The following is a 25,692-nucleotide window of genomic DNA, read 5'->3' as shown; positions in this document are numbered from 1 at the left end:
GCTATGGTTCTTTAGCTTGCCAGCACCAGTAGAGTTGGAACTGTTCAATAAAGGCGCCAAGTTGCACAATTTCGAAGGGATTTCTACTGCTATGTGCTTTAAAACACAGGGTTCAGGGAAAATAGGAACTCCACTAGCGGTAGCTACAATTGCAGTCCACGGAATTCCCGGGCGGTGCCACCTTTGATACAGGAGGCGTTCTGCAGTTTCGCTGAACAAACGCGCCTGAGCACGGCGTTGAGCAGATTCTTCGACCTCGTCTTTCTGAAACATATCGCTGGCTCCACGTGTATATTCTTTAGCATACACTGAACTTACAGGAGAGTGCTGGGGAGGTAGCGCTAAGCTGAATTTTGAATCAAATGTTAGTGTATCAGTTTCTTAAAGGGAAGAGCCCACCATAGGGTTCAAATGTCTTTGTCTGGCAGCACCAAACACGCCGAGCAGTTACGCTCACTCCTCGTGAATTGTGTAAGCCTCAAGCAAATTTATTGCTAAGACGTTTGTGAGAAAAGTTTATATTTTCCTAACCATAAATTTAGTAAGACCATGTCAAGAATTTAGAGCCACCTTTTTACAGGAGTGCCAAGCCGATGCTAAAACTGAGACATCCCAGCTCGTCCTACGCGGCCAGTTGGGATGTCTCCGTACAGACAAGGGTTTACGTAGAAGAGGTACCGACAGCTTCGTCAGGTGCTTCCAAAGGAAATTTCAGTGCGGAGCGTGGCATAGATGGCGCTTCGAACGGCTAATGCTCAGCTAAATCGGGTGCAGTTTTCAGCGATACAAGCAGTGGTGAGGGGTCGATACAGTACCACAAAATACCGAGAGTAAAGGAAAGCAAACGTTTTAAGGGTATGTACAAAGGAAGAACGGGTTAGCTTAAAACCCACGTGGAACAAATCAAAACTACCAGAAATGAACTGGAAAGGCGTTCAGAATAATACTCGATTTGAGGATCGGGAGGGGGGGGGGGGGGGTCGTAAAGTAAATATTAGGTAGTGCGAGGATTTTAGGGAGTCAATGCTTCCAGGACTCTCGTTTTCAAAAGCAGCGCTACGCCTAAGATCAAGAAACGTAAAGGTTAACTAGAGAACGCTAGCCGCTTTCCCTTCGGGCACAGATGGAAGATCAACGCATGGAGGAATGCGGGGTCGTTCGAAGCAGTGAAGTTCGAATCATGTTTCGGGGCGACAAAAAAACTGGAAGGATAATATGAAACAACTAAGAAAAACAGCGCAAACGACGAGACGAAGGAAGGTAAGACAAACCCACAGGCCTTTGTCTTACCTTTCTTCATTCCGTCGTTTGCGCTGTTTTTCTTAGTCTAACAATGTACCAACTGGCCCGTCAGCATACCCTTCTGGAATATGAAACATGCCAGTAATAATGAAGGCCACAATGGCCATGAAAGAGTGTGAACGAACAAGTGGGAAATAATCGAATTGACAACGCCGATAGAGATGTACAGGGCAGACGCGAATCGCCTAACGGGAGAAGAAGAGTAAAAGCTTGCGCCAGTATTTCACAAACCAACGGAGGGCGGTGAATATGAGTACGGGGAACCTAAATGTGTCCTGATAAGGAATCATTAGGATTACAATTAGTATTAGGAACGAAGGTTGCAAACACCTTCCAGAATATTTCGGGCCCGGTCACTACAGCCATCTGTGCATTCAGAACGATTGATAGCGCCGAGCGGCCAAGCGCCAGCACCGCTGAAAATGTTGCACTCTCGCGCTAAGTCAGCAGCACCCCGCCGCCGCATGCTCTCGCGGCCACATATTAAAGGGGTCCTGAAATACCTTCCGCCGATGCGTGGATGTACATGTAACCAAATAAAGCAATGTATTAGCAATCTCCTCCCGTAAGAATTTTGTTGAAGCGATGAGTATTAGCTGAGAAATCGTAAATCAAAAACCGTGCATTATCGTCGCGCCGCGTTTCCTCCTCTTTTCAACTCACTCTCCGCTGTTGACGGCGAGCGAGCCTTGCCTCCCGTGATGCTGCGCTCCTCGGCGGTGACGTACTTCCGCTATTGCGCTGCTCACACAGCCGTCTGCTACGGGCAAGCTTTGTTGAAACCATGAATCTCGCACACCGCTCAAGGCTGGAAAAGCGAACGAAAAATCTGGCCCCACGTGTGCGGCGGCCTGGCCTTGCCCTTTCGCGGTGTACGTTGCTGCAGAACTTTGCTATCGGCGGCACGCGACTTTTTATCGGCGGCGAACTCGCAGCCGCACGGGGAGGATCCTGCGCTCGCTCCCTTGGATGCACAGCGCACTGTTTATGCAAAAAGCGCCGTATCAGATGTGGCCCCGCTGGTGCCGGGTCTTACTTTGTGGCGGTGGTAATTCCTGCCGGCGGCATGTGAAAAAGACATTTAAACCGATACAGAACCCGTGCACAAAACGCCAGTTCAGCTTGGGGCGACGCGTGGTGGAGAGCGGCAACGTTGGCAAAACATGCTCCGCCGCGGCTCTGAGCTTTCTAGCGCTGGAGCGAGCACCATTTCTTTGACAATATCAAACATCGGTTGCCCTGGCAACAAGGCACAAACCGCTCTAGAAGTCAGTTACGGTTGCGTGATCCCGGTTCAGCTTGGGGCCCCACCTCACGGCATATGGGCACTGCAGGCATACTACTCACTCCCATTTGGAAGTGCGAGATGCGTTTGGCATTACAGGAGGCGATGGTGTGTGTGTTGTGGACGCCTTTGTTTCGCGATGAAATGCGACGTTATGCTTCTGCGGGTGGATAGTGCTTCCCATGGTCTGGATTATCTTTCTCAAGTGGCGTACGACTCAACCTCGCATGGGGTATGTGCAGTGTGCGTGGCGAAAAGCCATCTCGGCTTGTGCGCCAGAGTTAAGTGACTTGCTGTTCGTCCCCGCAAACCGCGCGCGAGGTGAGTGCCGAATTTACGAGGGGCAGGAGGAGGCAACCCATCGTCTGTCAATCGCGGTTCGGACTTGCAACGCATGCTGTGACGTTGTGTTCGTTCGAAACGCATCGCTGGATTGTTTGGAAGTTGAATAAAATGTATGCGTCAAACCCGGGCTTTCGGCTCAGGGCGTTCTCTGCGATTGCAAGAAAGAAGTGCCACGGGGCTTCAACGCTTTCTTTATGGAACGTACTCAAGTAAGAGAATATTCATGTCGTGTTATGGCCCTGTTGCATTCAATACAAACGGTTAAGCGTTTGTTTACACTTGTTTCGTTTTTCGTAAAATGTCCAAGCACTCCGGCACTACTCTGGCAGATCAGACGGCGAGCCGACGCTGAGCAGACGACTCATATCTTTGCCGGAAGCGCGTGAAAAAGTCGCCCAATGGCAGGATGTCTAGCTCATGACGAATATCTGGGAATCGATGATGTAGACATGTGAAGATGGCGGCGTCCAAAAACACGAAAGAAAGGGTGAGAAAAAAGTGACAAACTTTGCAACAAAAGTGTGAGCTTTCCGCTGCGCGTAAAAGAGTAATACTTGGCACAGATGATGTTGACGACCCAATCTAACGATTGCGCTAGTCAATTTAGTGTGCTCAAAACGCCTTTCAGGGCCCCTTTAAGCCGTGTAAGCAGGGATGTCGTAATTTTCTTTCGAGACAGAAAAACCCTAAATCCCTTCGACACTTCGCACGTCTTACCACAGAATCCTGGTACGAATTGTTGATCACAACTGCCTCTTGATGTCGGTAACTCCAGGCGTAGCGAAACGCTGAGCCGTTATGTTACAAATTAGCTACGTCATTTATTGAGCTCACCTTCTGTTCACAATGAGGTGTTTTTATTCACGTTCCAAGGCCGTACGTTCGTGCTTAGGTTCACTTGTGAGAAATTCGAAGGTTCGAGTACGGTGACGAAGAGAATACAATCGAGGGCAAGATTCGAATTTACCATGGTCCCTGGGGTTCCCACATATCTTAGTTGTGGATTTGATTGTGAGGTTTAGCCCGTCAAATCTGCCCCTCAGCTATGTGGCGCGTGCCGTTGTGGAGGGCTTCCAATTAATTTAGACCACGTGAGGATCGACATGCGCCGAAACATTGACACACAGGTGGTTTCGCTTTTTGCTACCATTACAAAAACAGCCACCGTGGCCGAGGTCCGATCCGCGTTCTTGGGCTCAGCAAAAAAAAAAACGCCTTAGCCACTGAGACACCGTATTGGCTGTTGTCGTCGTTGTTGCAGTTGTAGCTGTTCTTGTTGTTAGTGTTGTTGTTGTTGTTACTGTTGTTACTGGTGCTGCTGCTGTTGTTGTGGTTTTGTTGTTGCTGTTGAGGAAAGACGAAGACGAGATTGTATAGGACATGATCACTATCATTGGTTAGAGAGGTAGCAGTGGAATAAATAGCGTTTTGAGCGGCGCAATGGCCCGGGGCCCAGTTCCTCAGCAGTTGCTGCTTGCACTTCTTACGCTACCCTGAGTCACGCTTCTGCCGCCGTCCGTCTTCAGCCGCAGGTGTTATCGCGCGCGCGCCTCCTCGCCCTTAGCAACGGCGCGGAGCGGAGGGGAGAGCGTGCGTAGCAACAGCGCCATGACGTAGTACGCCACGTGACGTCGCGCGCTCTCGCCTCCTCTCCCCTTCCGCTCGCCGTGACGTCACGTGCTCTCGCCTCCTCTCTCCTTCGCTCGCCTGCCGTTTGCGCGCTCTCGCCTCCGTCTCCCCTTCGCTCGCCTGCCGTTTGCGCGTTCTCGCCTCCCTCTCCCCCTTCGCTCGCCTGCCGTTGCGCGTTCTCGCCTCCTCTCCCCTTTCACTCGCCTGCCATTGCGCGCTCTCGCCTTCTCTCCCGCTTCGTTCGCCTGCCGTCGCGCTGCGCGAGGGTTTAAAGGCGAGGCTGTCGCGGCCCGAACATGATCACGCGGGGGTGTTAATGTAACTAACGGGCAAATGCCACCAAATTTCAACAAACTCCCCCTCATAGCATCACCCGTGCATTCGCACTTTCTCATGCTCCCCTTCGGGGAAATGTGGGGGAATTTTTTGTTGCTGTTTAATGAAGTTAACCAACAGGAAGGCTGCAGACAAAGCGGTCTTCTGCTAGGCCTTACCAGAATCATGAAGCACTTGACCTTGTCCTTGTACTTGTCGTCAGACACATCGACGTCGATGATGCCGACGCCATACGGCTTGGCACCGACGCATCCCAGTGAGGCTGCCTTGATCACGGCGGTCTCCCTGTTCAAGCCACGCATGATACTTAGCATGTCGCGGCGGCTGGTCAGCAGTCGGTACGGGCTTGTGGCCATCACCGACAGCACCATCTGGTCACCAGCGGCGCCGATCATCTTTTTTATCCGAGGAAGGGGAGCTTCTGCTACAGCGGTGCCGTTTACGTGCAGGATGAAGTCCAGGGGAAGCACCTTGGACAGGTCGGCCGGGGTTCCCTTGGTCACCGCCTGGGAAGAAAAGACCGGCAGCGCTCTTTGCAAAGCCACCTCCTGCTCTTCCAGGAAAGGCCTGTAGTGCTTCCACGACGCATTAAGACGTCCTACTGCCAGAAACTTGAATAGGTTGAAGACATGTCCTCGAATTGAATTCATGCGCGCAGGGTGGAGGCGGCAACATGCACCACAAATTACCTTTTCAGTGTAGTCGGCAATCTAGTGTAAGCTTGAAGTGCCCAAGACTCTCTGAGACAGCAGAATCTTAGGAAATATTTCTGATGTTCCCTCGGGCCCTTCAAATCTTTCATTAGAGATTTTGCACTTTCATATCATTTCTGTGCCGCTCCGAAGCCCGTGGCACGATACGTGATAGCTCCCAAGTTGGCGCCTACAGGGTCTTACACAGCCGCGTAACAGTTGTTTGTGTACTGATGATGAGTTTAAAGGTAATGAGTGCGGAAAAAATTGCTCGCAAGAAAACAGCTTGCGCTTGTTATTGAGCTGGGATATCTAGGCCGACTTTAAATTTTTCTTCGTCGCCGTACTTATGATAATCAGGACAACGGCACTTTTAGCATAAAGAAAAGTTTTGTTTTCAGCATCCTTGTCTTGTAGTCGTTGCAGTACATGACGCACACCCATGTGTTAGCGCATTCGTTGGGTTTGCTGCCTTTAGTCACGTTCATCTGGCTACGCTGTACTTGTGCACCTTATCTGACCATGCGTGATTCTATCATTCATGTCTGTCTACGTGCGACCCTATGATGTCCCCGCTGGCCGTAGTATACGGAGAAAGAATGCACGGTGAAGTTTGCAGTTTTCCTGAAATAAGTCCTTACAGTAGCACATTAGAGGAGCGAACTATGAGGTGTCCATCTTCATCCCTGTCGTGCCCTCTTTTTAAGCGTAATTCTTAAAACTTGTAACGAATTACGCAAACGAAGCCACGTTAACAGAAGCCGCAGAAACAAAAGCCTATATGTCGGCTGAGGGAAGGCAATTGCATAAACTTTGGAAGTACAATCAAGAGTTTGACGGAATCTCTTTTGGTCGGATAAAAGAGTTATAGTTGAAAATTGTTGTGATCGCCAACAAAAGGTTTATTTTGAAAGAAAAAAAAAGACATTTCGCCTTTCATACCAAAGCTTTATTCACTCCTTCTGGACAATCCTTCTGAACTAGGCCTCCGAAGAGCAGCCGTAACGTCTTCTTTTTTACCTTTTTAAATAAACCTTTGGTCGGCGATCGCTACTTTTTTTCAACCATGCAACTTTGAAACTGCGCGAAACTAATGGAATACGTCAGTTTACTATATCGAGATAAAAACTTTTTAACAAGTGGTTGGGTGTCGTGCAGTGGAGAGAGATATTAAACGCCACGTGAGGCAGGACATCTTCCTAAATTTTCGCTGTCATGCGGATACGACATTTTTTTAAGTGCGTGTGGCTCTTGGTGCCGCAACGACGTTTAAGGCCCTTAATAGGACTACAGCTACAGATGAGAAAAAACGTGACAACGCTCACGTCCACGTAAGTGAAGAAGCTCTCCTCCCCCTTGACCCGCCGCATGGAGAAACCGAAGCCCCAGAACTTGCAGTATTTCTTCTTGCGGTAGAGCATCAGGTCCACTTTCTCGATTGCGCCGGTGTCCCGGGATTCCATGCCTAAGGGCAAAGAATTTTAGTTCACTCTTAAATTCCACTAAATACGAATACACGCGTGGCTAATGATATGTGTATACGACTTCCCAAGAAATATATGAAGAACATGTCACTCAACTTCAAAAAACAAAGGCGATAGCTCCAAAGCAGAAAAAATTTCGAGGAGACACATGAGACTGATCATGTGTTGCAATGTGACAGACTAATTGTGCAATGTGACAGACAATGCAATGATGAAAATCATCATCATCATCACCAGCCTATCTACGCCCACTGCAGTGCAAAGGCCTCTCCCATTATTGTCACTCGAGATATCGCCGTGACAGAAATGGCTGTCACGGCGATATCTCGAGTCCCTGATTATACAAACGACAGCAAAAACCATGAACCACAATGCCGGCAATCTCCCTCCGACGTATGCAAGATGCCTGGGGCGATTAATTCGGCACACTTAAAAAGCTTCGTGCTTCGAGCTTATTTGCTCAGTGAACAAGGCTTCCGTACGGAAGCCGAAACGTCTCTTTTTTACGCTTTTAATAAGCCTTTGGTGGGTGACCGCAAGTTTTTAACTAAAAAGCCTGTATCCCATTCATGTGCTACCCGCCGCGGTGGCTCAGTGGCTAAGGCGTTGCGCTGCTGAGCACGAGGTCGCGGGTTCGATTCCCGGCCGCGGCGGCCGCTTTTCTGATGGAGGCGAGAAGCAAAAACGCCCGTGTGTACGAGATTTCGGCGCACGTTAAAGATCCCCAGGTGGTCAAAATTAATCCGGAGCCCTCCACTACGGCGCGCCTCATCTCCTGCGTTGCGTCGGCGCGTTAAACCCTACAATCAGATCAGATCATTCATGTGCTGTCGTGAACCATTTCAATTACGATCAATAACTGCGTTAGCGATGTGCCTTGAATTGGAATAATTCTCCAAAGTTTGTACTAAATTATAATTCGCTCTTTCAGGCCACGCAATACGCTCATACCTGTAGGATCAATTGAAGCCAAAAATTACATCCGTACGTTAGATAGTCACCCTTCCTTTGATTGATTTTGATTGTAGGGTTTAACGCGCCGACGCAACGCAGGCGATGAGGCGCGCCGTAGTGAAGGGCTCCGGATTAATTTTGACCACCTGGGGATCTTTAACGTGCGCCGAAATCTCGTACACACGGGCGTTTTTGCTTTTCGCCTCCATCAGAAAAGCGGCCGCCGCGGCCGGGAATCGAACCCACGACCTCGTGCTCAGCAGCGCAACGCCTTAGCCACTGAGCCACCGCGGCGGGTCACCCTTCCTTTCAAAGTTGCGCAAAAGTTCGAATGTATAGAACATGTTTCCATCAGCAAATATAGCAACTGCTTTTTAAGGCGGGTAGTTTATCTGTGTAAAACTGCGGAGGATCGTTACACCACATTATCTTTGCCATCCTCCCGTGCACAGATGACCAACGTCAGGGTGTGCTAAATAAAGTGATTGGATTCCGCTTAATACGGTTCTTGTGTACTATTTTTTGAACAAGTACGCTATCACATACGTTTTCAGTTCAAATTTTTATTTCTTGCTTTTAAAACAGTGCCTTTTTGTTCACGCTGCAAAAGAGCTGTGGAGCATGCCTTCTATTCTTCGCCCTTGCTTCTTGGTTGGAAAGAGCTTCGGAATCCCGCTCTTTATGATTTGTGTTATTTTAGTGACCACACGTTATGCCCGAGGTCCACGGGTGACTGTTGCGGCGTCGTATTGAATCAATATCAACATCAATTTATTCCTCGAAATGTATCTGGCAGAACTATACAGTGGGCTCAACTACGACAATAAACCGTTATATCGTATTAGGAAGACAACCCTGAAAGTGAAGTTGCATAAATTATGTAAAGCACGTCAAACCCAGAATATCAAATAAACACTAAACTTGCAAACTGTTTTGAAAAGTCTAGTACAGAATCATGCACCGAAATTGTGCATGTAGATTACAAAAGGATACTTGGACATAAACGATACTTGGTGACACTTTCACTACAAAAAAAAATCAAGTGCAAAAATTCACATCCTCTGACAAAAAAATGTGCTTACCTCAATTTCAATATTGTGATTACTTCAGCCCTAACGTTCTATGTCATAAAGCCAGGTTTTTAGATTAGCACACTGATGCGCGAGAAATTATTGTGATCTCCAAGCAAGATCTTGTTTCTAAGTGTATTGACCCTTCACTCTCTCCGGTGAAATGAGGAGTCAGGACCTCTAGGGTTCTCGTCTCGGGATCGGCGATAAAAAAAGTCCAGCGTTGTTCAATTATCACTGTTCCAGCAAATGTGTTTTTGTTACAGGTGGCGTGTTTTTTAAGGCAATTTGTCTAGTTTTGTCTGTGGTCCCTGTGGGTAAAGTGCCGCATAAGCGAACTACCTTGTATGCTTCCTGCCGCCTCGTCGCCGATGCTGCTGTCGACCAAACCTAAAATATTTGATCAGGCATGGTTACTGTTGCATCAGTTTTCTTCTGCGCAGGCGGTTTCTTGGCTTAAAGACAGGAAATCGGTGTATTTGTAAATATATGCAGCTGTACTTCACTTACGTTAGGTTACCGTATGGCAACATTCGGAAAATGTTAACAGTACAGTGGAACCCAGTTCATACGTTTTTCACCGAATCGGGAAACAAAACGTAACAACCGGGAAAACACAGCAGTGAGGAAACCTTCAAAAATGAACGAAAAAAGTGTAGCTTTCACTTGCAACCATGTATTTCTGCAACTTTGGCTTTTGAACCTTAAGAAACTCTAGAATCTAGGAATGCCGCTTTTTTCCACCGCTGGAAAACACCACTCGTGGCAGTCCAAGGTCACTAGCGATGTCGACCCACTTCCGCGCTCGCTGCTTGTGTACTGCGTTTAGAACGTCAAGGTTTTCTTCAAGAGAAAGCGTCTCCTGTTTTCGTAACGCCATTAAGGCACGACAAAGTTAGGGGTAGCAACTTCAACGGTGTTCTCAAAACTTGTCGCGCACGATGACGACGAGAGCGCGTACATCTCATGCGGTGGGTTCTTTCATGGCAAACACGCACTTCCGGCATTCCGAAGTGAAACTTCCGTTTTAAGCGGAGAAATGATGGTGATAGCACAAAGTAATATAGGGCCATTCTTGCCTTCATGTATAGGGCCATCTAGTGGTGAAGAATTGTACCCGCGTGCGGCTTCATGCAGTCAATTCCGTAGCCAGGCCTGGCCATGGTTCATCAAATGTCAAATTGGCAATCCTCGCATGTTGCCCGGGATAGTTCGGCGTGTCAGGTTGCGACGATTGATCCGGGAACGCATTCTGAGCCACGACGTAACAGTGAGGATTTTTATACACGGGACTATGTGAGCTGCGCGGGGACTAGACAAGCACAACGTAGCAGCCTGAAAAACGCAGCACTCAGGAACGTAAGAGCGGAGTTCAACTATACTAGCCAGTTCCTAAGGAATATGAGAGTCATTATTGAACGCCATCAATCATTGAAGACAACCTCTAGCTTCATAAGACAACCTTTAGAAGAAAACAATCTTTAGAAGACAATCGCCCGAATTCACCCGCCGGTCCCTTTGCAACGTAGCTACCGTGATTTCTAACACTACAGATAGGCGGCACCAGAGTGCCACAAAGCATCTTCATACACTCATAAGGAGAAATACATGTGACCAATGAAGTAAGAAGATTCCTAGTTCCACTCACTGGTCAAGGCTCCACTTCTGCTCGTGGTCATCGGAGAGTTTGCCTGGTAGTCTATGGCCGTTGAAGTCAGCCCGGTACTTTCCATAAACGACTCAGGCACAGAGATTGATGCCGTTCTCCCCCTCACCTACAAAGGGAAGGCTTATTAACTACTGACTTGATATCCCTTGGGTCCGCCTTACCCACAGAAAGAAGCTCTAATGTTCTTATGGCGTCTCTTACTCTCACCATACAAGGATGCCGGAGTAGATGGCTGTAAGAACTACCAATTGCTTTTCCGACAAAGAGTCAATGAAATAACCTGGGCGTTATTTGGCATTTCCCCGCTACAAGAATTGCCATGATCCTGTGGCTGAGTCGTAAATATTGCTCGTCCTCTTGGGTCCATACTGTACACTCAAATAAAAGCGTACCACTGTATGACTTTATGCTGTTCCGCTGATACCGTAAACTAAACCCAACTGGACGTATACCTTGTTTTCAAAGGACACCGGTGAGGGGCAACTGATACGTGAGGTGTAGGAAGAAAAAGATAACTGTAATACTCTGTTAAGCCGGTGTACAGTAAGAACGAATATGCTATATACAAACGATATGAACAGTCACAGCTCTCTCCGCCAGTATGAACCCTGTATAAGCTTCTCTGCAACCTCTACATATCTCACACCCAAGAGGGAAGTGGGCAATCGCACCGCCTGTGCATGCCCAGGTTAAAGACCCTGCTTGACACAGCCTACTTGAAACAACATTTATACACGAACCCTAAAATAGGGCACAGGGTATAGCCGGCTTGGTGCTACAGCTATTGACTTTTTAGATTACTGACTGTGCCCACTGTAGATCGGCTGGCGCAGCGCCACTAAAGATGAGCCGTAGCTTCTGCAGAATACAATAACCTGTTTTAGCTCCAAATGGGGGCATACCTTGGTCATCAATTTCTTGAAGCTGGGCGCAGCGTAGCAGAGAAGAGGCTTCTGACTTTCGGCATTAACGTCGGTCATGTCCTCGATCTGCAAGTGCTTGCGCTTGTCCTCCGGGTCCCCGGACTTTCGGTCCTTCTCAGCGTCGCTGTTCATGATATCTTTGATGCTGGGAATGTCGCACAGGTCTGTCTTTTCGTACAGCATCTTCCAGTTGAAGTTGTCGAAGAACGGGTGCGTCTTGAGGTCGCTGTAATTGCGCGATCCGAGCCGTTCCAGAGGGTTTTTCTTGAGCATCCGGTAGGTCATGTCTTTGGCCGGCGTATTGGCCGAGTGCGGGTGCTCCACGGCCTTTGGCCACTTGAGCGGCGCTGTTATGATGCGCTCACGTAGCAGCTGCTTCGTTTTCCCTCGGAACGGCACCCGGCCTGTCATCAGCTTGTACATCACGATACCTGCCGACCACCAGTCAGCAGCCCGACCTGCACGGAGCGCAAGCAAGGCATTTCAGTTCACGGTCATCACCGATAGGCAATGGTGGCCTTGCCTGTTTAGTTTTTTTTCAGCAGAGAAACAGTACCGACTTCGTTCAGTGCATTGAGGACCTACCATACGGCCTCCTCTTCAGGATTTCCGGAGCCATATAGGGTATGGTGCCAGCTGACTCCATATCGTGGAATTCGAAAGGAGTTCTCCGGAAGTAACCCTTCAGAAGGCGCTTGGCGACTGCATTGATTGAGATGGACTCCGATTAGGCGTACTGCTAGGACAGATGTATCAACAAATAATCTCCGGTCAGCTGTACTGGCGCCCAAGAACAAGGTCACCACCCCCAAAAGCAATGCAGTATGTCACGACAACTGTTTGCGATAGCCTGTGTGGGAGCATGCTTAAGTAAGTTCTAATGGCAGCTATCAGAGATTCAGGGGAATACTCATTAATCTCCTCCCAAGTAACAGTAACAAGACCTGGGTGTCCAACAGCAAGCTTTCGTCGGCAGAAATGCAAAGATGGCGTCCCATCCCCAATCCACAGCAACAGAATGTGTATAATAAAATAAAGCTGCGCACACTACAGGGCACTTTTAACGTGCCCATTCGGCTACATTTCCACCCGAAAAAATTACCGAACCAACTGAAAAGAATGAAATCTAATTTTAGATGGGTGGCATAAGGAAGCTAACCGCACCTCTTCCGATGTGGGTACCCAAAGAGACGGTAGCTATCATGGACCATGTACCCCTTGATCTCGGAGTTATGACGCGCAGTCGGACTCGGTAAATTCACGCATGCCGAATCCACGTGTTCGCATAAAGGTTACAGACTTCCGCCGGTACACCCAAATCGAAAGGCAGACTGATTCACATTTACTGGGCTTCTCATTATAAGGCACCTGGATATTTCTCAACTTCGATTCCTCTCGTGGTCGCCTGACGCAGACAAGCTCACACCCGCCGTGCACAACTGCCGCGCTCGGGCCCTGGAAACTTCCTTATTCCCGATTTCACCGAGCTGATGATGTCGGAAACTGTATAAGACAGGCATCTGCCGGTGGGAGAGATAAAGGTTTACCTTCGCGGTTCTTCACTAAGAGATGAACGCCGCAGCTGGAGGCCTTTGCTGTTTATTATGCAATGTCTGTTTCAAGGAAATATACGGCCATGCAACAGTGCACGCAGAACACGCCAAATACATTCGAGCCCACACGACTAGCGTCCGACACAAGCGCTTGCAATAAGGCGTGACGAAGTTGTGATGCGACTGTGTTTGGGGCACTGGTGCACACCGACGGAGGAGAAAGGTCTGTTGAATTGTACGCCGTGTACGTCAGTTTTCGCTACAGTTAACATTTGATGGCAGGAACTTACTGGCTGCGCCTTCAACTGGTTTTAGGGATAATATTAGGAGGCTCGATCCCACAGAATATGTGTCATGAGTGCCGCCTCTGCAGCGCTCCTTCCTGGTGTGGAAGTGATTTGTTAACGCCGTAGGGCGAGATTCGGAGTGAACGCACGCCATGTGCAAGAGTTTGAGGTCACGTGGTGTACTATGGGCTGGACAAAGGGACATAGATACCACACGGAGATGTCCAAAAGAAAGCACCTAAAGCAAACGAAGGGGTCTCAGCCGAAAACAAGGAAGCATCACGAAGAAATCACTCTCACTCAAAGAGCCACAAATATGGAGCGGTGCTAACGCATCTTTAACGACTTGTCGGGAGAACCTCCTTTTTCATGATGGAAAATCACCGCGAAAAAAAACAAAGCGCAAAAAATGAACGGGAAGTAGACAGGACAGCACTGCGCTCACATCTGACTTATTCTAAAGAAAACACTAATAATATGCATACATCAGTCTCCCACGTGGCGGTAAATTATTAAAGCGAATAAACAAATAAAAACGCAGTCCCTCATCGGTCTGCACAAGTGTAATCTGGAGCTTTGCGTGGTCCCGAAAGGGTGTCACTCAGATAAGCGTGCTCACGGTCATGCAGCACTACTGAGGGCATACTTATACATCGGTTTGCAGATCGTCTGATTTGAAAGGCCTCGATTATTTTCCTTGTTTTATCTCTGTGTTTCGACAACACAGACAACATATACACGACAACCGTTGCGCATTTAACAAATGACTCTGAATGATTTATCGGGCACACATTTTTTGTCCTTGTATTCCGGGAAGCTAAACTTCGATCAACCGTACTGCACACTTTTCCTGATTTATTTGGGGCCGAGAACTCCACGTTGACAGGGTGCCTTTTTCCCACGTTATTTAAGTTATGAGAGTGCCGGTGCTTATACGGTATCACAACGGGATATCTTTTCTTTGCATTGGTGATTGCGTAGCGAAACCTGCCGAATATTTTCCTTTTTTTATTTAATTTCCTTTTTCGTGCTTTTTTTGTTCGCGATGATTTCCAATCGTGAACGTTCCCCGGCTCGCCAAAATCCCGGTCTTTTTTAGAACCTCCTCTTATTTTGTGCTTTTTTTTTCTGCCTGCAACTCTGCTGTGTTCTTTAGCTTCCAGCCAGTGTTGTAAAATACTGCTGCTACAACTTGTAATACCAGCCCAGGTAGTGTTTAAAACGTTTCTAAGTGAGGCGAGTTGCAATAGAAAAGTCACTTTATGATTAAAGTTAAGGCATCTAATTGTTGTGCACCCCCATTATTTGAAAAATAATTTCGCCCACATCTAGATGAGTTAGTACTCGAAGTTTATTTCTCGTTAAAATCCCGCTGAACATAATGCGCCGGATTTGGCCTATTCTTCCCGATGGCCATTCATTCACTACACGTGAACGTTTGTTTTCCTGAAACACTCTCAGTAAATTGCATAGTCATACCAACCCCATATATTTTCGTCTGTTCCATTACTACGAAACTCAACGCGGTTTGCTCTCAACATAGAGTCTCCGTACCTCTTGATTCTGTTTTTAAATGTGCAGACTCAACTATACAATGTCGACGTCCTATCCATTATACATAAATTTATTAACTGATCAGGATACTCACAGTGACCGCTGCAGACCTTAGTTGTGTCGAAATCGATGACCTTCACTCGGCCGCCAGGCGAGATCATCATACTGCAAGGCACATGGTCATGTTTTTACCTTCGCTGCTTGTGTATCATTCTTAACCCAACATCTGGTGCGTCATTTGTATTTGCAGACATTTTTTAACGTTTTTAATGTTTTAATGCGCCGACGCAACGCAGGCGACGAGGCATGCCGTACTGGAGAGTTCCGAATTAATTTTGACCACCTGGTGATCTTTCACGTGCGCCGAAATCTAGTACACACGGGCATTTTTGCTTTTCACCTCAATCAGAAAACCGGCCGCCACGGCCGGGAATCGAACCCGCGTCCTCGTGCTCAGCAGCGCAACGCCTTAGCCAGTGAGCCACCCCAGCGGGTAATTTAGAGAATAATTGAAGGGTTATCCATGTCAAGGAATTTGGGCGAGCAACGTTACGGGTGGCCCCAAAAGATAGCGACGCAAAACCTCCGCTGAAGTTTGATATTGTCAGTTTTGTCACTGGCCCCAGTACCTGTCCCCATAAATTGGTACTGGGGTACTGTCCCCAGTACCTGTCCCCAGAACCTAGCCCCATGACGGAGCTAACACCTCCGTCACCCGCCGCACTGCTCAAAAAATACCTTCAAGTGGTTAACACTTGAAACCTTTATTTTGCAGTAAGCAATCTTCGGGTTTATGATTTTAATAGCGCGAAAGTAAAGCGTACAACATTATCCGGCTTCTGTGCACATATTGGCCGAATGCGAACGTCAATAGATTTCTTCCATTCCCGTGCGCTAGCAGAGGAACAAAATAAAGCAGTTCCACTCAACACGAAAGCTGTCGGGAGTGCAGAGCAGTGATTCGCCAATAAAGGCAGTGGCACCGTTCAAACCCTTTTTGCCACCACCCCTCACGTTCTTACCCTCTCTGCCTCACTCCTCTATTGATGTCGTTTGTTCAATGCAATTCAATTTTCCCGCCTTAGAAGTTATCGCCCGCCTTCTTCTGGTATAGCTCGCATCCTTTTTTATCTTTTCTTTCTTGTTGTGCCTGCAACTGCACAAGCGGGAGCTTTGTCCTTTTTGTGTTTCCTTTCAGCTCGCACGTGCCTGAGCCTATCAACTGCAGTTCGAAAGCGGGGTTTCTTTTTTCTTTTGTGATCACTTATGCTTCGCTTACTATTGTAAAACCAAACCCAATGAGCATTCCTAAGCAAATGGTAGCTGGGAGTGCCGGTTAATTACACAGATTTTGCCTCCAATGTACCAGCAGCTTTCTTTGCGCTAAGTAATGGGGACATGCGTGACTCCAGCGGTTCAGGAGTTTCGAACAGTTATGACTTTAAAAACCGCTTGTTCAAGTGTGCTGTTAACTCTTGGCCGGAACGATGAATCGAGGGAAAAGCGAGTATCTTTTCGGACCCTCTCTTTGGGTCTGTGACGCCGCGTTCCTGTGCTGGTAGGTAGCGTGACACCGAACAAGCTTCGACGACACGACGGGTCCCTAAAGTGTTCTGCACTCAACATTTTAAGATGGGCAAATAGCAAAGTTAACCCTTTGACACCTGATGTTTACAGCTCTAGAGATGGTGTTCTTATCAGACTCACTGTCTGCAAAAAAATAAAAAGGAACACCACCCTCACAGATGCAAAATTTGGCGATGTGATAAGACGGTGATGACACCAATGAAAAATCAGATATCATTTGCTATTTCTCTTTGCTAGGGTCTGAATTAGCGCACTAACGTAAAAAGTATCAGGGCATTCAGCTCTCAACAAGCCGGTTTCAGAAGGCACTACTTTCAAGGCGTCATGCAGGCAAAATGCAAGTCTGGTTGATTCGGTAGATTGCCTCGTTAGAGTAATACTGACACCACTTTGAAGGGAAACTTCACTCAATGGTCATGCCACCCACTAGCTCATTTCTCTTACTCGAACCTACGATGTGATCGGCTGAGGCAAGAAAAAACGAACGGAAATTGTGCAGGGCTTACAGGCTTGCAGAACGACGTATTTGCGCTTAAATTCAATGTATATTCATTTTATATCGTCAAGGAAGGTATGGAAGCAATTACGAAGGTACACGTAAACTTAGCAGAAATAGTGCGCACTGCTGTTGGTATGCGCGCACTACGCTTGTTATAGCTTCACAGCAGTGCGCCGCTTTAGTGTTGTCTTACACGGCACTGGCTGATTGGCGTAAGCAGCAGCGTCTTACGTAACCCTGTTTGTAGAGTTTACCGATGTTTCACGAAACGATTACTACCAAACATAAAAAAGCAGCCCCGGTGCAAATACGGTAAGCAAACAAGTGAGTCCTTTGTCCGCCAACTAGGAGGACTGACGGTAAACAAGGAATTTCGCAGTTCGTTGCAGAATAAATAGCGCACTACCGTTGCCTCGAACCTCTGCTATGGATAAGTCACCGCAGACGTCAAGAAACACTTGATGCAGCGGGAGAACTGACGTTTTGGCTTTTTAATTTTTCACTGAAAGAAAAATCATCATTTGCTGCCGGATAAGCGCTGGGGGTACTATAAAACACCAAATATTTCGAATAAAACAAACTCGTATTCTGTCTGCATGGCTCCTTTAAAGGCATCACGCCGCAAAGGGCGCAACACCTGCGCTTCCGAATGGCAGGGAAACTCGTTCTTGAGAGAAGCCCGTCGTCGTCGTGGATGGATCCCTCCGCTACAGTTAACTCACTTTGACACCTTGATGTCCCGGTGCAGGAAACCGCGCAGGTGCATGTGTTCTAGGGCGAGGATCAGCTGTGCCATTATCACTTTGACCGGCTCGAGGTCCATGTATTCCTCCTTGGTCACCACGCGCATAAGGTCCACGCCGGCGATGTACTCCATGACGGTGACGTACGCCTCCTGCGACACATCACAGCCGGTTGTTATAACACTTCCCTTGCACCCGCCGCGGTGGCTCAGTGGCTAAGGCGTTGCGCTGCTGAGCACGAGGTCGCGGGTTCGATTCCCGGCCGGGGCGGCCGCTTTTCTGATGGAGGCGAAAAGCAAAAACGCCCGTGTGTACGAGATTTCGGCGCACGATAAAGATCCCCAGGAGGTCAAAATGAATCCGGAGCCCTCCACTACGGCGCGCCTCATCGCCTGCGTTGTGTTGGCGCGTTAAACCCCACAATCAATCAATCAATCAACACTTCCCTTGCGCACGTGATTGCCTAAAGGGGTCATATAAGTTTGGTTCACTAAAAAGGCTACTTCGGCCCGATAACAACGGTATTCATTTTATCGGAAACTTCAAACAAATAACGGTGATATTAAAGAAAACGACTTTATGCCACTTTTTTTGCCACATGCGCAGAAACAACCGGCTTTATACATAGCGACCTGCCCATCGCAGCCAGAGACAATGGGAGGCACCGTGCCAAAACACTGCCGCGCTCCATCAGATGGAGTGAAGTTTAATCCCCAAACTCGCCAGCTTCGCTTCTCTCGCAGTGGTCCCAGCGACTTTGCATAAACACTAGCGATCATACCAATAAATGCCATTTGTACCAATCGCTAGCTATAATACCACCCATTAAAGAGAGTCTAGAACCGTTTCTTAGCTATGTACACATCAACCTACAAATAACGTTTCTTAGCTTTGCAAACATCATCAAACCACCCGCTACTATAAGCGCCTGCTCGACCGTCGTTTTTTTTCGAACTTTTTCGTTTCTTTTTCGTTTAAGACATCAAGAGCATTGTCTGCTTTCGCTTTGCGTTGAGAAGCTTTATTTCTGAATTCACAGAGAAGGCTCGAAGGTGTATCAACACCCCAACAGGGCGATTGTGTGCGCGGAAGCGCCGTCATTTTTGCGGTAAATCATAATGTTGTTACAACGAAAGGAGCACTATTCAACGGCAACCTTTTCAGCGACTTCGGTGTTTTTACCTTAACTCGGGCGTCACGTTTGTAGGAGATCCGACAGGGTGGCTTACAAGCCCAACAGATGGCAAACCTGGGTATGGCAACCACCCCCCCCCCCCCACCAAATCTTGCGGCCAGAACCAGTTAGCTCGGGATATCTTTTCAAGCCACTGTCTCCGCAACGAAGCGATGGGAACCTGGTGCACGGCCGCTCGATTCACACCCTTCCCCCCGGGGAGACCGAGTGGCCGTGCCTGGTGAAAACAAAATGCCTTTACCATGCGCTTTTCGGGTGTGCTAAGCTGCCGCAGCAAATACAATCGCCCACGATATCTTTACTGAAACTACGGTGGAAAATATTGCTGGATCTTTCCTCATATTCTTTGTTGCCGAGCCTGCTGCCTAGTTCGTCTATGACCTACAAGCGCGGTATCAGACTCACTGCAGGTACTTTTTTACGAATCACTATTCATGCTGCTGCTATACTACCTCCACATACGCTGAAGACAAACCAAGAGTAAGCGAGAAATTTCTGGCGCACGCTGCTTTTTAGATGCGACGCATCTCTTGCTCTGAGGCATGTCCCTCCTGCGTCGGGGTCGGCGGCGTCCGCACGCCACTGCGCATGCGCGACTCTCCTCCGCTCTTCTCTCCGACAGCTGTGCTCAACACTCTCACTCCGTCTCATTATCATAAACAACAACAGCTGCGTGCGCGCGCTTCGCTCGCTTCGCTCCGCTCCCGTCGCGCAAGTGCGCGCACGCGCGACTCTCCTCCGCTGTCTCCTCTCCTTCAGGCGCTGTGAATATAAAAAGGGTAGCGCGCTGCGGCGGTTCAATCAGCGCTCGCTCTCGTTCGACTTCGCGTCACTTTGCTTGACGACTGCGTGCTTGACTCGATTCTTCAGATGAAGACGTGATGGAAGCGACGGTCCCTTCAGCGAGTGCTGTGACACAATCCAATACCAACGTCAGCGCAAGAGAATCAACCCAATGGAAACGCCAATTGAACCCCCTGATGCGTCGCATCCCATCAGGGTTCCCCCGCGGGAAGATGGGCGCAATTTTTTTTTTGTTATAGTCATGCTATGCGTCGTAAGCCAATGTGAACTGACCGAGCACTGAGTGTTTCCTCTTTTCGCGTTTTCTTTTGATGCACTATATAAAACTACGCAGAAAGTCCTTCTTTCTGTTTATGTTTTTGGCTTCATGATGTAGAACACAACGTGCTGAATATTTCTGGGGGGTTTTATCCTTTCCAATGTACGTGCGTTATCAAACGCGTGGAACACCATGGAACACGATACCAAAGAGTTAGCAGCTTGGACCGTTTTTTGCAGAATATCTCCCGGTGGTTGCGTGTCGGTTCACGCTGGCTGCGTGCACGCTTTCATCAGCCTAGACAAGTAACAATTTTGTGTTAAATACTCTTATTTGAGCCGACCGTCGAGCCAACAGATGATGTGCATTTCACCCAGTATGGATCGGCAAACCCTGAGCACAACCGACCCAGAAAAACACGTCATAACAACGACGCAAGGCCGAGAAAATGCGTGGAAAGGGGAGAATTAGGGATTAAATGCAGCGCCAGCCGGTGCAGTGGCGTCGGAAATAACTAAAAAACAAACCACCAATAACAAATTCGGCACGCGGATCGGCGCGCGTGGGCAGGTCGCTATCTATAGAGCAGGTCGTGGGGCAGATTCATTGTGCAATTGGCAGCCATCGGCCTCAAACACCACTAAAACACACGAGTGGGCGATTGTAGTGAGGACTCCAGTTTCGTTTGATCATATCCCGTAAATTCTAACCTGTAATTAACATACGGATAAAAATGCTTTCAGTCCTGCTCCGTATGACATCACTCCTACCAACAATAGTTAACTGTAGCGCGATATTTCAAGGTTTCTCAATTCGTTTTGCGATCTTATCGTTAAAAAAACGCCTATCGCGGCAGGAATGGAGCTGTACTGAAGCCAAGTTCTTTCAAATTAAACTCAGTTGTATTTTGCCTTTATGGCCCCTTTGTGAAGGCATTACCGCTCGCCAACCATGCACCCGTCATTGTGGAGGTGCACAAAAGGAGGGTGTAATGCTTGCACTTCCACTATGCTCGCTTTCTCTCCTAGTGCTACAACAAGCTGTAATAGGGCTGCACAACAAAACTTGTTCAAGAACGTTTCTATTGCTCCGAACATGCAACTTTCTAATTCTTCAGACACCACGGTGGCTCAGAGGTCAAGGCGTTAGGCTACGAATCCCAAGTTCGCGGGTTAGATCCAGGCTGCAACAGCCGCTGTGGTGATGGAGGTCATAAATGACAACGCCCGCGTGTCGAAATTTTTGCGCACGTTAGAGATGCCCCGACCGTCAAAATTCGGAGCCCACCAGTACGCTGGGTCAACGCGTGAAGCTTCAGTACGTAAACACCTCAAATTTGAATGTGCACTGATGTGTTCTCTGTAAGAGTGGCTGATAAAAGTTCTGTTTTTTTTTTCTTTTATTTCCGTGCCTAATATAAACGCGTTCTTTTGTTGCACGCTTATTGTAAATGTTATACATTCTAGCAATACGCTATATTTTTTCCCTCAGGATCTGCCGACCTCATCAAAACAGCTGCTAGAATGATGCAAAAGAAGCAGCACTTCTAAATGCGTTTTTCTCGCACAAAATATACTCTAAAAACCACCTCAAACTCAAAACATGGTCTGTACATTCCGGGCTTCAATCTGGTACTCTAATAAGACTGTTTACGTGTCCCTGCTGTGTCCCGTTAAGAATTATTCCTGATGTGGGGTCACGAAGACATGGCTTTCAGAAGGCGTTACAGGGCACATCTAAATGTTAATTCTGCCTTGCCTTGGAGCCAAGCTTATCGGTATCGCTTTTGAGCAACAATGTGCCGCCTAAATACCTAAGGGAACCATTGGAGGTTTCCCTAGGGGTTTGCATTTCCGCCCTTAGGCCAACCAGCATCTCCGGCTAAGCATGTCGACATGAAAGTGATTCCAGCAGGCATCGCGTTCCTCACCTTAACGCAGAAGCAGCAGTAGTACTTCACCAGGAACGGATTCCTGATGACCGAGGCGACGACCTTGTCCATGGCTGCCTGTTTGTGGCGGCTGAAGCGGTCCACGTTCACCAGCTTCAGCGAAGACACAAAGTTCGCCGGACGGTAGTTCGTCAGGTAGACGGCGCTACATAGAAGGTAGATGGGGTGGCATAAATTTGGACGATATAAAAATAACCTTGACATTGCAAGTTATGAAGGCTGCGTGACTAAGAGTTCGCTACTTGAACCTTTTTTTTTTTGCATAACCAGCACTACAAAATGCTCGTTAGTTGCGCTTTGCCATAACACTATACAATGACCAAGAACGCCTCCGTGCATTGAGAGTATTGAAGCAAATGAATCGCTGTCACCCCACGCACGGCCCCAAAATGTATCTTTAGAAGCGAGGAAATGGATACCATTGATCATGGCGGGTTGACTGAGGGAATGGTTGTTGAAGCCTCACAGCCTAAGTTGAATACGAACAAATAGTTGGTTATAAACTAATCATCGCGTATGAAACAATTTGAATAACCACGTGTAACGGAGTAAAGGAAGGTAATGTTTAAGACTGCTGGGCTCCCCACCTAGGAGCGTGTAGTGAAGTGCAAACGCTTGTAGCAAAGCAAGAAAAAAATACGCAAATTTGTCAACCCGTAATTACGCTCTAAAGGTCGCAGCAAGCCACTACAGATTTCAGGCACCTTTCTGGTACTAACATTTTGTATCACAGCAGCAGTGCAAGAAACCTGAAATCCCTCTATCGCTACTAATCCGAAATGCCCTCGCTAACAGAGGCGAAGGTCCAGAGCTCTCAGTGAAGCAAAGGCCAGCGCCCAAATTTTGCAAAATATTGTAACAATAGTGATGCGCACAACCATGGCTCCAGCTTATACCAGCTTTGCATTTGGAGCTGGCAGACCAAATGTACTTTCAGCCTGAGATGAACGGCTTGTACACGCGTAGGGGGAGAATCATAAGTACGCCTGCAGTAGGACATATCTTTAAGTCAAGTACAGTGGCGTAGCTATCGCTGATCCCATAGCTGATTGAAATAATGTCATTCATGCAATCTATTAGCCCTTCAGCCCCTGTTGTGGAAGTAGAGGAGGAAGAAGGGGGCGTGCACACTATCATCATTAGTAAATAAAAGGAAGTGGAAGTGCCTTTTCAGTTCTGCCCTACCCTGGCGTCCTGGTTTTTGCGGTTCACAACTTTGACGGAAAGGGAACGAACCAGGGACTTTTAGATTGGCTTCGAGATTGGACCTTTAGACTGTCAGCCTTGACTTCGTTCACCAGTTTCGTCAGAAGGGCCCGCCGTGCCGTTCGCTTGGGCTTCAAACGGTCCATCGTCGTCTTTCAGGCCCAATGGCTCGTCCGGACAATGCCGGGTGGTTGAAGACGGGTGATTTCGGCACCAAAGTTGTTGTGAACCGCAAGAAACCAGGACGCCAGGGTAGGGCAGAACTGGAAACGCACTTCCACTTCCTTTTATTTACTAATGATGATAGTGTGCACGCCCCCTTCTTTCTCCTCTACTTCCACAACAGCCCCTTTGTATTTCATGACATTAATTCTGAATGTAGCTCAAACCATGATCAGTGAAGTTTCGACGAGCAAACCCGTGTGTGCATTTCAAATGCTTGACGTGTGACGTTTATGGTAATATAGGGACCCTGCAACACTTTCGATAAGCGCGTTCACTCTTTGCTTCACGTCTGGAACCACTGCGAAAGCTACAGTTATCGCCAGCACGGAGCAGAACTGCGTGATGTGCTCGTCGCACCAGATACGCCTTCCATTTCTGCTTTGTTTTTGTGGCTTTTTTTTTTTTAATTTCTATCGAACAGCTTTCACTGCTGCAATTGAAGCAAAACCGGCGGAACGCTGCTACATAGCCTTAGTGACGTAATTCGAGCCGTCGAAGAACGTCAAGACTCAGAAAGAGAAAAATTTTTTGAGTGATTTTTCAAGTTACCTGAATAGCATAGAGCGGTAATTTTTGGCTGAGGTACTTTGCGACCGCCTAATCTAAGTACTGGGTGTGTTGGGTGACTACGTTCTGCAAGCGTTTAATATTTCAAAAATGTTGAAGAAAGTCTTGCAGGGTACCTCCAATAAAAAGCGCTAGAACATTCACAATTTTATGTCAGGTTACTTATGTTTTGCCTCCGCCTAAACGTCTTTTTTGCAGTCATTTTGTGAACCCTAGTTAAGACGATTCTAAATGGGCTCGCTGTGAAATGTTTCATATAGATACTTAAAATTTTACAAAGCTACTTGATATAAGGCCGTAGGGCCTTCATATTTTCACGTGAAACCTCTTCTCGTACCCCTAAAGAATGTTTTGCCAGCAGTGCATTTTTGGGTGGTGTATAGTTGAGAAGACGGAAGCGAGTCTAGTTCCTTGGTATTTTCGTATAAAACCGCTTATATTTGAACTAAAAAATTCATCACAGCACTACATTTCCCTATATTAGTGAAGCCCACAATTAACAGGGCTCGACATATGGCGCCTTATCTTGATACGCAAAGTTTTATGGAGGCATTTATTAAGAGACCCTAGAGCCTTTCCACTTTGTAACACATTACTTATATGACGCCTGGAAAATGTCTTCCAACAGTGCGTGTGTGTGGGTAGCAGTGAAGCCGACTTCAAAGGGGCTCACTTTACAGCAGATGGCCTAGGTTTTCATCGGGAGTACCTACGCGGATGTTGCTTCAATTTCAACAGTGGAACTGTTTAGGCCCGGCATTTCCCGTCCATAGCAGCAAAATGTGCGGTTAGGGATCACCTGGGAACGGCACCCGGGACCTGAACGCCGTTAAACCGGCCACCTAACCACCCACGCCATCCCAAATGCCCGAGGGGTACAAGGTTACCAGCGGCGGGGGACAATTACATGGGCAGCCAACTGAAAGAAACGACTCCTGTGGTCCGAACCGAACCTGGGTTCCTCGTGTTAAGAAACCGGCATCTATCCGATTTAGCTGCAATCGCATTCCAGGCGCAAGGCATTTCCTATGGGTTTGTAGCGCGGTCGTTGTCTTTGGACTTGTCGGTGGGTTGTAGAGTGTGCTATCGTAATCTTCTCTAGGAGGGATGTGAGAGGCTGCGGGCGAAGCGACGTCGCCGCCTGCCAGTCCTGTATAACTTTAAGCGGCATGTTCTAAAATCCATGTCAGGTGCAACCTTCGGATCTCCAATTAAGCGAGAGAAGCCGCCAGCTCTGCTGTTTCTCCAGCCTTCCACCACTGGTGCAAGCTGCGCCATTTTTTAATGAAACTTCAGCTGTTCGTTGCTTCACAGGTACATATTATGTACAAAATCTCCCAATACACTGACTCTGCAGCTGAAGTAGGGCTCAGCACGAAGGAGAATCAGTTTAGTAGCATACGTCAAACCGGCGCCTGTATGGATATTTTGTTTTTAAGCTCCGGCGGCGCATTCGTGCGAACAACGTACCCGAATCCGCCGGCTCCGAGCAGTTTCACGCTCTTGAAGTCACGCATGCGCGGAATGTAGGTGCCGAATGGAGGTGGTTTGGCGAGATTTAACTGCAAAAAGT

General features: G+C 47.9%; 1 protein-coding gene across 1 annotated transcript in view; it reads right to left on the bottom strand.

Annotated features, from left to right (window-relative positions):
- LOC144148429 (microtubule-associated serine/threonine-protein kinase 3-like) overlaps window positions 1-25,692 on the bottom strand; it is a 43,493-nt gene that overhangs the window by 1,800 nt on the left and 16,001 nt on the right. Inside the window, exons 5-13 of the mRNA XM_077679962.1 lie at window positions 25,590-25,681; window positions 22,101-22,266; window positions 17,892-18,064; window positions 15,178-15,248; window positions 12,275-12,391; window positions 11,669-12,147; window positions 10,746-10,872; window positions 6,915-7,054; window positions 5,056-5,403 (exon numbers count right to left, since the gene is read on the bottom strand). Coding sequence (XP_077536088.1) covers window positions 5,056-5,403; window positions 6,915-7,054; window positions 10,746-10,872; window positions 11,669-12,147; window positions 12,275-12,391; window positions 15,178-15,248; window positions 17,892-18,064; window positions 22,101-22,266; window positions 25,590-25,681 — 1,713 coding nt within the window. The remainder of the gene's footprint in view (window positions 1-5,055; window positions 5,404-6,914; window positions 7,055-10,745; window positions 10,873-11,668; window positions 12,148-12,274; window positions 12,392-15,177; window positions 15,249-17,891; window positions 18,065-22,100; window positions 22,267-25,589; window positions 25,682-25,692) is intronic.

This window comes from Haemaphysalis longicornis, unplaced genomic scaffold, assembly GCF_048455015.1.
Source record: "Haemaphysalis longicornis isolate Haplotype H1 unplaced genomic scaffold, Haemaphysalis longicornis Haplotype H1 scaffold_8, whole genome shotgun sequence".
Classification (NCBI taxonomy): Eukaryota; Metazoa; Arthropoda; class Arachnida; order Ixodida; family Ixodidae; genus Haemaphysalis; species Haemaphysalis longicornis.
This window is presented reverse-complemented; position numbering and strand designations above follow the sequence as displayed.